A 15,666-nucleotide genomic window follows, 5' to 3' on the forward strand; every position below is an offset into this window, starting at 1 on the left:
GCTGCATTACACCACCCAGGCACTGCCAAGAAAAGACCGTCCCTCAAAACTCAGTGCTCAAACAAGAAGGAGACTTGTGAGAGAAGCCACAGACAGGCCAACAATCACTTTGAAGGAGCTACAGAGTTCAGTGGCTGGGAGTGGAGTAATGGAGCACCAGTCAACCATATCAAGAGCTCTGCATAACACTGGCCTGTATGGGAGGGTGGCAAGAAAGAAGCTGTTACTCAAAAAGTACCATCTGAAAGCATGTCTGGAGTTTGTCAGAAAGCATGACAGTGACCCAGCTGCAACGTGGGAAAAGGTTTTGTGGTCAGCTGAGACAAAGATAGAGCTTTTTGGCCAAAACTCAAAGCGCTATGTGTGGAGCAAACCTAACACTGCCCATGCCTCAAGACACACCGTCCATACAGTGAAGTATGGTGGTGGCAGCATCATGTTGTGGGGATGCTTTTCATCAGCAGGGACTGGGCATCTTGTTACAATTGAAGGAAGAATGGATGGAGCAAAATACAGGAAAACACTGCAAGAGAATCTGCTTCAGTCCGCTAAAAAACTGAAGCTTGGGAGGAAATTCACCTTTCAGCAGGGCAATGAACCCAAGCACAAGGCCAAAGCAAGGAGTGGCTCAAGAACAAAAAGGTGAATGTCCTACAGTGGCCCAGTCAAAGTCCTGATCTCAATCCCACTGAGAATCTGTGGCACTATTTGAAAATTGTGGTCCACAAGTGTCGTCCAACCAACCTGAACAACCTGGAGCAAATCTGCCAAGAAGAATGGGCCAAAATCACTCTGACACTGTGTGCAAAGCTGGCACATACCTACCCCAAAAGACTTAAAGCTGTTATTGCAGCAAAAGGTGGCTCTACCAAATATTAATGTGTGGGGGTTGAATACTTATGCAAGCAAGATATTTCAGTTTTTTTTTTCTTAAATATTTCCCAACATAAAACCAATGTCACCTTACAATAATTGATTTTGAGTTTAAGTGTTTTAAAATAAAATAACAAACAGAACGAAATTCCAATGTACCATTTGTAATTCAGGAATATGAGAGATTTGGGCAGGGGTCTGAATACTTTTGGAAGACACACACACACACTTTACCATTGCTTAAAAAAACATTGGGCTGTATTTAAAATGCTTTTAGCTAAATTTCAAGTACTTTTCATGGACCATTTTGACAATATTCAAAGACCTTAAGTTTGACAATTTTCAATGTTGATAACTAATAACCAACTGTAAAAATAAAGCTTTTGCATTAACAGTGTATCTAACTGTACAATAAAAAAAAATGGCTAGGTTATTATCATGGTTCCCTGAAATAGAAATGTAACCATTACCGAATGGGTATTTACCACCCAGCAAGATTCTGTATTTTTTACTGACTGAGCCATTATAAAGTTAAAACACAATATGCTCAAATATATTTTGCTATAATACTTTTTTCACATCAGCAGCATCAGCAATATTTTTGGAGCACTTTTGTTTAGGACAGTACAAAGACTTGAAACACACTGTTTTGCCCTTACCTCATCAGTGAGATTGTCTATTCTGTAGAAATTGGGATGAATCATGCGCATGATCTGTTGCAGAGGCTGACACTTGAACTCACACATTGCAAACACTCGGTCATCCAGTCTAGTGCTAGTACCAGTTCTCAGTGCTTTCTGTAAAAATGAAAGTTAAATAGATAATTCAACATGGCAATACAGCAGGCAGTAATACAGCAAATTAAAAATACATTTAAATACTGAATTGGTCAATACAATACGTTATTTTGTATTACAGTACATCTTGCATAATACATATTCTTCTAAATGCAATTAAAGTAATTAAAGACAACTACATTTTATATTTAAGGTATAAAGCAGTATGTGTTACTGGAATGTGAAGTCAGCAACAGTTCTGACAGTTCTGAGAGTCAGAGAGTCATACTGTTCCCCAGTGGGGCACATTTAGATTAACAATGGCCACCTGCAGTTAAAAACAAAAGTTGCTATATAAAGAAAAATGACCAGAAGTGGAAAAAGCAGTAATGAAAGCATTTATGTCAAAGATTGCTTTGATAAATTAGGTGCTGATTTAGCACCATACCAACTTTAGTAAATATTACAAACGGATTCACTCCTTGAACCTTATTGACATTATCACGTTAATGTTGCTTTTTAAAAAACGGCAGATTAATAACCAGGCCTATGTCATTCGAATCTATATACTATATACAGTGCAAGTAAGGAGTGTTATGCAAACAAGGTTCACTGTGCACTGCTTGGCTTTGTTTACAAGCATAGTTGTCAAATTTATATTAGCTAGTAGAAAACTGGGAACACATTCAATACATGATGATTAAAATTAATATATGGCAGTATTTAAGCAACTATGACATTTTGCTATAAATGTTAATGAGTTGGCAATGTTAGCAGAAAGCACTGTTTTTAATGGACTGTAAAAAGAGAGATATGGAGATGTGTTTTTTACACATGACAGTTTTCTGCAAAATGTTTAGTATTACACTTTAATAACTAATCCAGGTTTTCGAAAAAAAGTAAAACCAAAAAAATGGTATAACAACTTTTTGGATGATACAGTATATGACAGTAGTATTTAGCCCACAGCAATTAACTAACCCTTCCTTGTGTGTTGGGGTCTGTACCCTCAGTTTTAAGACAATGTTACTATAAGTAGACTATTAAATTCTCTACACATAATTTTGTTTGCAGGTATAAAATGGAAAGATTTAAAATTGCATAGATTTTTTTTGCCAGCCAAAAAAAAACAAAAAAACAAAAGCAGTTTGGGCGTTTCCTCATCTCAAACACAGAATTCATGTGACTAACAGCAAGTTGCTTCAATATTTGAGTTCCTTGTTTTTTGTGACTATACCGTATACATTTGCAAACACAGTGGAATTTCCTGCTGACTAATTATGTTCGTAATCTTTTCTTTTTCCAAGGAAAACCGGTCTTACTTGTTTGAGCAGAGCCAGGACATAAAGGGGAAAGAGCCTGAGGGAATACGGTGCTATCACGCCAGACTGTTGCAAACTGGAAGTGGCTGAGCGGTAAGCAGAGAGTGAATCCACCACAGCGTTTACCAGGGCATCACGGGAGTCCGACAGATTGGAGGAAATCGCTCGATCAACAGCTGAAAATTTGGAAAAAATAAAGAAAAAGCTATAATTTATAAGCTATAACAGGGGCTGATTAACCAAGGCTACCTCATTAGCAAACAACCTTTTCTCATGCCTCTTGGTTTGGTTTTGCAGTTGTTTTACAGCATAAAAACAGAGTACAAGGATTAGGTTGGCTACTAATGTCTGTACTGTAAGTTGCACTGTGGCAGTAAAACTGGGCTAAAAAAGAGGGACATGAAAATGTTGTTGTGCAAATGGGAGATAACATGCTGTTGTATCTCTACATTTACCACCATGTTCCAACAACCAGGTTAAATGGAGGTTACATAGAACAATCCGAGAAATTCTGATCATCAGTGTTAAAAAAATAAATAAAATGATCAGTTATATTCTTGATTTCCAGCTATTACTATAATGTTTTAAACCAATCAAAACATATAACAGCTCACTACAAGCTTACATTCATATTTAAATCATTGCAGAGATATGTATTGGATCTGATTCTTTAAAATCATTCACTTATAGTTAACAACAAACTATCAGAAGTGTTGTTTTAGTTCTTCATGCAGAAAAACTGTTTAAGAAATGTATCTAAAAGAATGGAAGTTGAGGTAGTGTCAATACTATCAAACTTGAGTTAAATGTTTTTGAATAAACTACAATGTCAAAATGATGTACCCTTAATTGTGAAACACTCACCCATATTTGCCAACAGGCATGTAATTGCCTGAACATCAGCTCCTGCAAACACATCATTCAACTGGCTCACCACTGGCAAACACAAAGTGTGCACCCGAATCCTTCGCTTGCCTGAAAACAAACAAAACATATTACAACTGAAATTAAAAATCAGTTCTTGTTATGTAAACCAATAGGTTAGTCTATACCTGTACTCCAACATATAGTCAAAATAGTCAAAAAATGTACATACCCCAATGGAAATTTATAATGTCTAGAAATGTCTCAAAGAAAGAATTTTAGGAAAAACTTTTACTACAAAAGATTTTGCTTTTGAGGAAAAATAGGAACAAGAAATACATGTCTGCAATTTTTTCAGCATTTTTTCTGAAAAACTCCAAAAATTCTAATTCAAAAGTATTTGTACCCTTTGATGCTATGATAGTACTGTCTACATGGTGCTAGAAATTACAAGATGATAATCCATCCATCCATCCATTATCTGTAACCGCTTAATCCTAGAGGGTCACAGTGAGCCGGAGTCAATATGATAATGCAGAACCTAATTCTAGAAAAGCCTAGACAATGATGGATTCTAGGTGAACATTCTTAGAGAGTATAAAAGGGTTATGCATAGGATGATTGCTGTCATTACCAATAAACCAATATGGGAACAAGTAAAGAGCTATCTGAAGGCAGACTATTATTTATTGCTATAAAAAGCTGGAGAAGGATACAAGAAGATTTCCAAGCATTTCAGTATCCCAATTTCAACTATTGTTTCTATCATCAAGTAGTACAAGATTGTACTGTCACAACGCTCCCTCGGTCTGGAAGAAAGAAGGTTCTTTCACCAAGAACAAATAGGAGAATTGTGATGAAGGTTAACCCTTTGCACTCCATTTATTCAGCACCTGTCAGGCACATCAGGTCCAATTTATTTTCACACATGCCGTTTATTTTACATGCACCGTTTAAAAGTAATTTTATTCAAAGTAAAAGCCGTTTTAAAAAGGCACTGGATATCAACAGGACACTCAGTACTGCATCTCCAGCTCTGCCCCACCCATTGTTCGCTATACTTATCAATAACCTCTTCATAGTCGTGTATACTGATAAATCATCTCCTGATCACTCGTTTTATCACCAAACTCCTCAATAATGCAATCCAAGTCTATTTTATTACTATAACATCTCAAAAAGTTTTTTTTTTTTTTTTTTTTTTTTTCCGGATTCTATCGGCTCCTATCAGTCTCACTCAGCCACTGAAAGGTTTTCTCAGCTTTTCCCGAAAAAAAAAACGACTAGAGACCTATGCTTGACGTCTTTTTGATGATGATGTCGGACAGGGTCAAAAATTGTAATGTCGGACCTGGTCCAACACAGGACCGCAAAGGGTTAATTTAATTTTCCTTGTCAGGGTATGAATACTTTTAAAATTTGAATTTTTTGAGTTTTGCTAAAAAAATTGCTGAAATAAATAATTGTAGCCATCTATTTCTTGTAACTTTCCTCATCCACAAAAGCAAAACTTTTACTACAAATTTTTTGAGAAATTTCTAGAAATTATAAGGATTTCCATTGGGGTATGTAAACTTTTGACTATAACTGTACTTTAAAAACTGGAAAACCAGTTAACTTATTATGTTTGTACTTTATTTACTGTTCTTAAAACCAGTAATAAGCAGTGGGGTAAAGTATAATATTTCAATCAGGAAACATCCCAACAGTATGCTATACAAAGTCAACGGTTCTGTATTATTTCCTTGTTACTGCATTTGAACATAAAGCATATAATTTAAAAACAGAGTAACAACTGAAGATATGAGATATTGCAGGGTATCGAGCTGTTACTTTGACAGTCTAAAATCAGTATAGGCAAAACAGAAAAACTGGTTTTCTTCAATGGTGAACACCACAACTGGTATCAAATTGAATGTTGACAAATGAAGAATAAATATTCCAGTTAGGGATGGAAGTTGGTTATGACTGGTTTGGTTCTTTATCAAGTCTTTCAGCTGTTTCTGCCATCCAATCCTTTTTTGGTAAAACCAAACTGTATTTGCGCAGCCTTGGGAACGGAACATATTTTTATTACACACATTGTTTTTTAAACTGACAAATAAAGTTCAATACAGTGCTACTGCACCATCCATACCAATACAATTAAACAACATAGACAAAATAAAATAATGTTTTAATAGACATGAAGCTTTTGCACTTATTATCCTGGTACCCCCATTGTTGCTACAGTCAGTTGTAAGTAACAAATCATATCTGGGTGGAACTGCAGCTCATGTGATAGATATACACATACATATGACTCTGTGGTTAAGAACTGCAGCTCATGTGATAGATATATACCTATGGCACATATGACTCTGTGGTTAAGACCTCTACACTTGAATTCAATCAACATGCCGGTAGAATGCAGCAACAAATAACCAGACAAATTAAACTAAATTTCAACATGTGACGCTACCTTAATAAAAATTAACTGACCTATTCACAGAAGCATTTAAATTAAAAACAGCTTCCAGATATTTACTTGCAGCAATCATTTTGCAGCTTCGCCCAGTTTACTGCTTCTTTGCTATAATTAAGGGATACTAATATGAACCGTTTACATGCAGAAAAGTGTGTGATGAGCTCCCAATAATGCTGAGACTATCAACGCCTTTTCATTGTATTCCGTTTCGGTTTTCTCTTTTGTCGGTTTACAATTTTATACAAAATGTCAGTTTTCGTTTTGGGAAAACCATAACTGTTGCATCCTTAATTACAGTCATTCTGCATTGGTAGTAAATGGATACATCTCATTTTATAAAAAGGGATTATGCCAAGTTTTACATATTTGTGGTAAATCAGGGTATGTAGTATCCAGGCTGTACTACATTACCTTTACTGGAGGTGTAAAGAAGAGCAGCTTGAAAGCAAACCAGGGCTGTATCAGCCAGACTTTCTTCAATAGACATCTGAACAGCAAAGCCAGAGTCCGGATTGACATTTGCAAGAGAAAGCAGGTCAGTAGAACGCACAAAGAAATTGCCATGGAAAGTATGGATAGAAAGACCTATAACAAAAAAAAAAAAAAAAAAAAAAGAGAGAGAGAGAGACCACAAATCATAATCCAAATTACTGAGAGCAATGGTCTGTGGAAATTGAAAGGATAAAGTCATATTCTGAAACCCATTATAAGGCTTACTAAAAGCAACTTTACAACACAGGCCATTTACGGAAACCCTTAATTATACCAAAACAAACAAACAAACAAAAAAACAATAATTATGAAATATAACTGCTGTACCTTTGGTGCACCGTATTCTCATGACGGCCTCAAAACCAATCTTTCTGGTGAAATAGCGTCTGAGATCTTTCTGGAATTTTTCTGCCTGGACAGGATTGTGAACGTGATGGAAAGACGGGTAGTAAAAAATGCTTCCTGCTGAATATTTGGACACACACGCTGGGGGAAAAAAAACAAACTGAGATTAAATACATTTGATCGATAATTTATAGGTTATTTATGTTAATATATCTTAGCAACAGAACTATCTGTCAATAGATGCATTTCATTATTATAATCTGGATCAGTGGTAATGCTTACATTGTACAATGTAAAAAAAAAAAAAAAAACAACAACATGCCACACTGAAAATATTTAGACTGCATTTGTTCAACATTTATTTTCATTGAAGAATGTAGCAATGTTTGTACATGCTTTTTTGTTTGTTTTAAATGAGTTGATTTAGTAATGATAGTCAAGGTTGGTAGCACATTCCTATACTTGTTCATCTCAAAAAAGAGAGAAAATTATACGTTACATTCCTGAATTCATCTCACCTAAGGATGCCAAGTCCGAGTACTGGGAACTCAAGAGGAAAAGGTCAACTGCGATCTGCTGTCCAGAACAGTCTAGTGCCAGCTTCTTATAAAAATCAGTGGCTGGACCCAGATGTTGCACAACCTTAAGAAAACAAACACGCTGATAAGCTAATTGACTGCTTGCAACAGATATTTCTTAATTTCTCAGTATAAAAGGCACAATATAATTACCACAAAAATCATTGAATAGGTTACACAGGTGTAAAAGAAATGTCGCTCCCCCTTTTTTTGATAACTATTTTTTCCCTACACGCTCAACACTAATAAAGATACACAGATTTAGAAATAACCCTTGTTTACACACTTTATTCCACTAATAACTTTACATTGTTGTTTTTCAAAATTTTAAAGAAGTAATAATTAACAGAGTGTAAAATCAAGTTATACCTGTATTTTATTTTAGCTCATCAAGTACCCAGACAAGTTAAAAAACATATCTTTCTTTCCTAAACCATACTTAGACAATAGTTCCTGCTGCATGGGATTTTACAATTTTTTTGTATTAATTAAAATTTTAAAGTATTAAAACAGTGCTGCTTCATCAATTAAAAAGTCAATAAACTAAATCAGTGCACCATTTAATAACCAATAAACAAAACATTTTACGGTGCAGTACAATTGCATTCAATTTCCAGCTGTGCAAATACATTCATTTTGTTTTGTTAAACGGAACCATAACCATACACATACTTCACAAGTGTACCACTGCGTTGCACTGACATGTAGAACAGGTTACAGTATGTATTAACAGTTATTCAAAGTACTCCATTCAAACAAAATGCTTTTTACAGCAGGCTATAAACACTTTCCTCCTATCATCTTGTTTTTCTCTGGCCATTTTAAGTTTGTCTTTGTTTCATCTCCAGTCAGGTACTGTTTTCTCAGCATTGCGATTAACATGTATTTCAGTAAATTCAACAATGCGCAATTTCAAACCTGTAGCATTTTCTGTTTTTTCTTACTGTCCTGCTTTGTTCAGTCTCAAAGTCACCTGCATTATTATAGCATTGCAGTTAGAATGAACTGAAGACATGGAAAGTGTACTACTCAGCTTTCTAACCAATAAACAAATCCCCTGGGCCGGATGAGATCCTCCCAAAAGTACTCAAAGAAATGAAAGAAGTTATTTACAAACCGCTAACCAAGATCATGCAACAGTCTCTTGCCACGGGTGGTACCGACAGACTGGAAAATTGCAAACGTAATACCAATCCACAAAAAGGGAAACAAAACCAAACCAGGTAACTACAGACCAGTAAGCCTGACTTCTATTATATGCACACTTACGGAAACTATAATAAGATCCAAAATGGAAAAGTACCTATATGGTAACAGGGTGCTGGGAGACAGTCAGCATGGTTTTAGGAAAGGGAGATCGTGTCTAAATAACTTGCTTGATTTTTTTGAGGATGCAACTTCGGTAATGGATAATTGCAAAACATATGACATGGTTTATTTAGATTTCCAGAAAGCTTTTGACAAAGTCCCACACAAAAGATTAATTCTCAAACTGAACGCAGTAGTGATTCAAGGAAACACATGTACATGGATTAGGGAGTGGTTAACATGTAGAAAACAGAAAGTATTGATTAGAGGAGAAACCTCAGAATGGAGTGTGGTAGCCAGTGGAGTACCACATGGATCAGTATTAGGTCCTCTGCTATTTCTAATCTACATTAATGATTTAGATTCTGGTATAGTAAGCAAACTTGTTAAATTTGCAGACGACACAAAAATAGGGGGAGTGGAAAACACTGTTGCAGCAGCAAAGGTCATTCAAAATGATCTAGACAAGATTCAGAACTGGGCAGACACATGGCAAATGACATTTAATAGGATTTCAGGGAGATACTGAAATTGGAGAAAGTATTTATGAAAAACACCTAGGAGTTTTTGTTGACTCAGAAATGTATTCATCTAGACAATGCGGGGAAGCTATAAAAAAGGCCAAGACGACGCTCGGCTACATTGTGAAAAGTGTTGAATTTAAATCAAGGGAAGTAATAAATAAAGAGTGCAAAGAAGAGCGACCAGAATTATTCCGGGTTTAAAAGGCATGTCCTATGCAGACAGGCTAAAATAATTGAATCTGTTAAGTGTTGAACAAAGAAGACTATGCAGCGACCTAATTCAAGCATTCAAAATTCTAAAAGGTATTGACAATGTCGACCCAAGGGACTTTTTCAGCCTGACGAAAAGAAACAAGGACCAGGGGTCACAAATGGAGATTAGACAAAGGGGCATTCAGAACAGAAAATAGGAGGCACTTTTTTTACACAGAGAATTGTGAGGGTCTGGAATCAACTCCCCAGTAATGCTGTTGAAACTGACACCCTGGGATCCTTCAAGAAGCTGCTTGATGAGATTCTGGGATCAATAAGCTACTAACAACCAAACGAGCAAGATGGGCCGAATGACCTCCTCTCGTTTGTAAACTTTCTTATGTTCTTCTTATGTTCTTATGTTCAATAACTGTTTGGTGTGGATCCCTGGGGCGGGTTCAGTTTGAATGTTGACAAATCAATGGCTTGGGAGGGAATAAGGAAATTCCTAGAGACTGACAGCTATTGTGTTAACACTAAGTGAAGCAGTATAGCTGTGACAATTTCAAGCAGAGAAGTCAGTCAAGAGTCTGTTAAACGCAAGCTTTCATTCAAAATGACTAAGGGTACTGAGAGAAAGAAATTAAAAAAACTTTAATTAGAACAGTGGTTTTGAGTTTCTACCTAGCAACATGGCCTGAATGCCGTAGATCCTAAACAAATAAATCGGGTTGTTGACAGTTAAGTTTGTGTGAGACAAAACCGTGGCTATAGTAATCCTATTGTGACACTGGTACAGTAGTTTAATATTAGCCGAGAAAACTGGTGCATACGTCGTACTGGTGTATTAGTCGCTCCCCCCCCTTTTAAGGGCCTACAAAATCGACTTATTTAATGGTTTTTACGGTACTGGGGTTATCAGGCGCTATTCTGTTTTAAGGACAGCCGAGTCTAACATTCTCTTAGGACTAAACTTCACTTTAAAAGGTGAAAATAAAATCTATTATAAAGTACACATTACAAATTGCACAGCAAAAAAGTTTGTCTTTCCTCTTTTCCACCATATAAACTTTTTTTTTTTTTAATAGAAGTACAGCTAATTATGAAAAGAGATGTTTAGCTGACAGATTGAACCATTGTTATAGACCTGGATTTCTGAATTAAATTACTATACACAGCAAACTGTCAAATATATATCACTAATACCCCCATTAAAAATATGGAATAAGATGGATGCATATGATGTGGTTGTGGATGTATTTATGTATGTCAATGGTCCTCATAGTAATTTGGGCACAGGCATAAATTGATCTTATTTGGCTGTTTACGGATACGCTGACTATTGCATATGTTCTGATCTTAAATGTATATACTACATTATATATATATATATATATATATATATATATATATATATATATATATATATATATATATAAAGTTTGTGAATGTGAGTTATTTTTGACTCACGCTGATAAGGCCAAGTCTCAGGCAGTAATTGTGCGTGCTGCGCTTACTCTTTAAATAATGTATATAAAATATGCAATGCAAATATTTTTAAATAGAATGTTTTCACAGATAACCATGAATAAACTAAAATAAGAGGACAGACAGCATCTCGCTTTGTTTCAATTTGGCAAATTTGTCAACGCTACTCTGTTTTAAAGATCGCTCATCTCCAGTACAATTATTCAGAGAAAGTGGATTCGTAACTAAATCTACTACATTGTTTCTCTTGTCTAGTGAAATTAAAAGAGAGAGAAAAAATTAAATTCTAAATACTGAAATATTTTTTTTCTCAGTAACAGTCGACGAAATTCAGTGCTAACCCTGGCATATTAGCACCACACCTCTGCTCACGAATGATTGGACAGCTGTCAGATCTTTCACTTTCCTATTGGCGACCTTCAATTTTCATGCAGAATTCCGTGAACGGCCTCTGCTTTCTTATGCTTGGACAACTGCGTAAAACTTGGCAGATATTTGACTCTTCCCACTGGTTAAACTTACTGTCAGTACCTGCAACTGAAACAGACACAGTTTATGTCCCACCCAGCTAACTTATGATTGGGCTACCGCAGAGAAAATGCAGATATTCAATTGGCTGATCATATCACAGAGGCCCTTCAGGAAAAAAAAATATATACGTTGAGTACGTACAAGCACAGCATAAGCAAACACCACTGTCAACAGACTGCTGTGACGCTTTTTTTGGAAAACATGTTTAATATAAAGCTTTATTTATTTTCCCACGCTACGACACGCCAGAAATGTGTTCTCGACCTATATTTTAAAAACAGCTGCTGCAGGCACGTTGGCCTGGCTTCATAGACACCACTTTGAGGACCACTGATGTATTTGATTTCTTGTTAAGCTCTTCCACACTACTTTTCCATTATGCCCATTAGAGTTCACATTATGTAAGGTTCTGGCGTTGTTAACCATAGAGTGAAATCTCTAAATGTTTTTTTTATTGTAGTGTACAGTTCTTTTCCTCATTTGTTTCTAACATACAGTGCTGCAGTGTGCTGCCCATTTACCTTGGCGCTTGATCTTTGGTTGGGATCTTCTCTGGAGTGCAGAAGACCGGCTCCTAAAGAGGGCAACTGTGTCTGAAACACAGAAACCCGGCCCCCTGTCGCAGACATCAGTTTGAAGGCAGCCTGAAGGGCAGGTCCCAGTGCACTGTGTGTCTCTCTTGTGTTGGTGAACATGCAGGGCAGTGCATTTAATAAATCCTTCACCAGCTGCATGGAAGAATGAAGAAAACTAAGCATCTAAGACTCATATTCAACACAAAGAATAAATAACCAACAGTAAGTTGAATATAGAGCCTTCATTAGCCCAAACTGTCAGGCCAACGTCACACAAGTCATTGTGACCTATATTCTGATAACATCAATAACTTGTGCTAAGGAATGCCCATAACAATTGGATGAACAATGGGCCGATATGTTGTAAAAGGTTAAGTTAGAAAACAATTCCCATACACAAAAGCTACTTGTTTCTTGAATAGATATAAAAAGGGCTTTATCATTATTATTGTCATAACTTGGTTTACAATTATGCCTAGAAATAACACACAATTAAGTAAAGTTACATAAGTTGTACTTAGTTCAAATATCTAGTAATCACAGTAACAGTTTTCAGAAAGTCAAGACCCAAATTTTAGAAGGCTTAAAACAGTGAATAAAAGGTAACATGTAGTATTTTGTTTCTTTTTCTATCATTCAAAATATTTTAATAAGAAAACCATATTTTTAAACAAAAGAAAATAACTAAGCAATACTAAATTGAATTGGTTGGAACCATACCTCTTTGCTTTCCTTGAGATTTACCAGCAAACTATCAGGCGTAGGTAGAAAGACATCTGCAAAACAAACACATGCCAACTTAACAGAAACAACTTTATTCAATACATTTACTTAAATTAACACAGTAAAGAATCTGAAACTACATTACAGTATCAGTATCATTTTTCTGGCAGTTTTTGATACATAGCTTGAGGGGGATTTCATTAGGGGCCACCAAGTAGAAATCACAAAAATTCTTCTGTTAACTGAACATAATGTAGAAGCACAAAAAATAATTTGTCAAAGGGATTAAACAAATAAAACAACATGCAGGCTCTTCTACTGTTATGCCAGGTGCTGCAGCAGTTTGACTGAACTCAGGTGGGTTTCTGTTGTGGTTTGTAAAGTTAAATGAGTAAACATAAATGCAATTGCATCCCAAAACATGGTTGAAATGGTTTACTCTAACACTATGCAAAGTTTTAAAATGTAAATGTTAACAATGCCATGTACCTTCAATATCTGAGACAACAAGCATCTGAGGCTGTGATAATCCCTCCTGCAAGTTATAAAAGTGAATAGTGCTGTCAAATGTTATGAATCCTACTCTCGTCCTCGTATCACCAGGTAGCCTTAAAAAGAGAGACAAGCAATTTACTGTGAAAACAAGACTCTCCAGTATATCATTTACACAACAACTTTGTACCGAGGACAGACATTTTAACAATGTATTGTTTAAAAACAAGATCTATAGCGCTAACTGCATATTAAAGTTTTCAATTTGGTTAAAAGATAATGTCTGTAAAGGTCAGTCCTCCTCCCGAGAAAAATTTTCAAAACCTAATTAACTAGAAAATCAAATTTTGGCATTACAGAAATGATATGGGGAATAAAAACAATCAGTAATCTCAGATGTTTTCTTGATATTCAAATATGTAACTCTTGGAAGTTACCAAATATATTCCTAGTAGATAACTTTTATTATATTATAACTGACACTTACTTGTCCAAGTTTTCAAGCAGAGACTGACACAGTACATTCAGGTAACCAGCTTCTACAGCATTGTGAGAAACATCCAACACAAACAGGTAAACAGCAGGCTGAGGAGGGCGAAGCTATCGTGAAGAAAAAATAAAATAAATCCTGCAGTTATTTTTCTGTTTGTCCAAAAGAAGTCTGACAAAATAAAAATATTTTGATTACATTTTGAACAATGCTTACCATATAATCTGAAGAAGCAATGAACTCCACAGTCGAGTTCTGCACTTCTGGACGTTTGTGTGGTTCACCATAAGAACGTGTCAATGGATTGTACATGAATTCTTCAGGAACTAAATTCAAGTATACATTGGGAATGTTATTGTAGTAGCATAAAACCTTTCTGTAATAATAATTAAACAATAATGTATTTATAATTTACAGTGTCAAGAGAACTCCATAAAAGGAAATTGTACCTAAAAAGTCTATTTTGGGGTGTTTGTTAATAATAATTAAAAAAAGGACGTATTTTGCTATATTTTCAGTTTTTTCGCTGCTCTGTTCTGATTCTCTGGAGGTCTAAGGTTTTTTTTTCCCTCCCCACAAAAGTTGGTCTAAGGATTTCCAGTGAAAACCGCAAAAAAGGGAATGGTTGAACATACACCAATTAAAAATAGAAATAAAGATGTGAAATGTCTATTGTGATAAACTTACCATCATTGACTCTGTAGCACAAATTACATTTCCACCTCCTTTGGTCAAGAAAGGATACAAAAGGGTTAATGTATGTTCTGCAAGAGCGGCATCTCACAATGGTGTTGGACGTTATGACAGGTAATTGCTAAAAAAAAGTAAAAATACATTTTAGCAGGTCATTTTTTTATGGAAACATTACATAAACTAAAACTGTACCCATACCGTTACAGGACTGAGTTATAATAAAAAAGGTGCCTGAATTGGCTTACAACAAACTACAAATAGTGATAAATAAAACCGTTGCTTAACATAAAATAACTACAGTTATCTTGACCAAAGTTTGCTAATTGGTACTTCCTAAAGCCTGGAATTCCAGCCCACATTAGAATTAGCACCAGTGGATTAGATCAGATAGAAAATCACTTGTAAAAGACCAAAAGAACAGATTATAATGTCCAACCACACAGAAAGGACATTTAGGGTGGAAAGGAATAATATACTCAAGTTTAAACTGTCAGATAAGAATATGCATATTTGGTTGGAAATAGTAAACCAAGACTGGAAAGGTGTTAACTGCAAGATTGGGCAGATTTTTTTCTATCAAAATATAAAACAAATACAGTGGACAAAAAATGTAAAACTTCCAGCACAACACTGACATAGTAAGTAGGGCCACAAACTCCTAGGATGGCACTGATTCAATGCGACAAGTCTGCAAGGTGTTTCCTTTGTTCTGGAAGGATCAAGACTATTTCTAGTCAATGATTCAAGGAAAACTGGTGGGAGTCATGATTCCTACTAAATTTTCAGTAATTTGAGAGGCCTACGATCAGGCTTCTATCAGTCTGTCAGATCAATGATTTTTTTCCTTTTTTTAATGAAATATGGAACTTAAATCATGAATGGTATTTGCATAATAAATTAATACACCCATTTCTACCAAAGTGTGTGCAACAC

At 35.5% G+C, this 15,666-nt stretch overlaps 1 protein-coding gene across 4 annotated transcripts in view; it reads right to left on the reverse strand.

Annotated features, from left to right (window-relative positions):
* LOC121323194 (protein transport protein Sec24B-like) overlaps positions 1–15,666 on the reverse strand; it is a 35,121-nt gene that overhangs the window by 6,200 nt on the left and 13,255 nt on the right. For all 4 annotated transcript variants that reach the window (XM_041264117.1, XM_041264109.1, XM_041264100.1 and 1 more), the window contains 12 exons: positions 14,728–14,854; positions 14,257–14,366; positions 14,038–14,150; positions 13,548–13,666; positions 13,056–13,111; positions 12,282–12,488; positions 7,658–7,781; positions 7,122–7,280; positions 6,714–6,887; positions 3,836–3,946; positions 2,972–3,147; positions 1,533–1,670 (listed from right to left, as the gene is read on the reverse strand). In XM_041264117.1, the coding sequence (XP_041120051.1) occupies positions 1,533–1,670; positions 2,972–3,147; positions 3,836–3,946; positions 6,714–6,887; positions 7,122–7,280; positions 7,658–7,781; positions 12,282–12,488; positions 13,056–13,111; positions 13,548–13,666; positions 14,038–14,150; positions 14,257–14,366; positions 14,728–14,854 (1,614 nt within the window). The remainder of the gene's footprint in view (positions 1–1,532; positions 1,671–2,971; positions 3,148–3,835; positions 3,947–6,713; positions 6,888–7,121; positions 7,281–7,657; positions 7,782–12,281; positions 12,489–13,055; positions 13,112–13,547; positions 13,667–14,037; positions 14,151–14,256; positions 14,367–14,727; positions 14,855–15,666) is intronic.

This window comes from Polyodon spathula, chromosome 1 (genome assembly GCF_017654505.1).
Source record: "Polyodon spathula isolate WHYD16114869_AA chromosome 1, ASM1765450v1, whole genome shotgun sequence".
In the NCBI taxonomy this organism is placed as follows: domain Eukaryota; kingdom Metazoa; phylum Chordata; class Actinopteri; order Acipenseriformes; family Polyodontidae; genus Polyodon; species Polyodon spathula.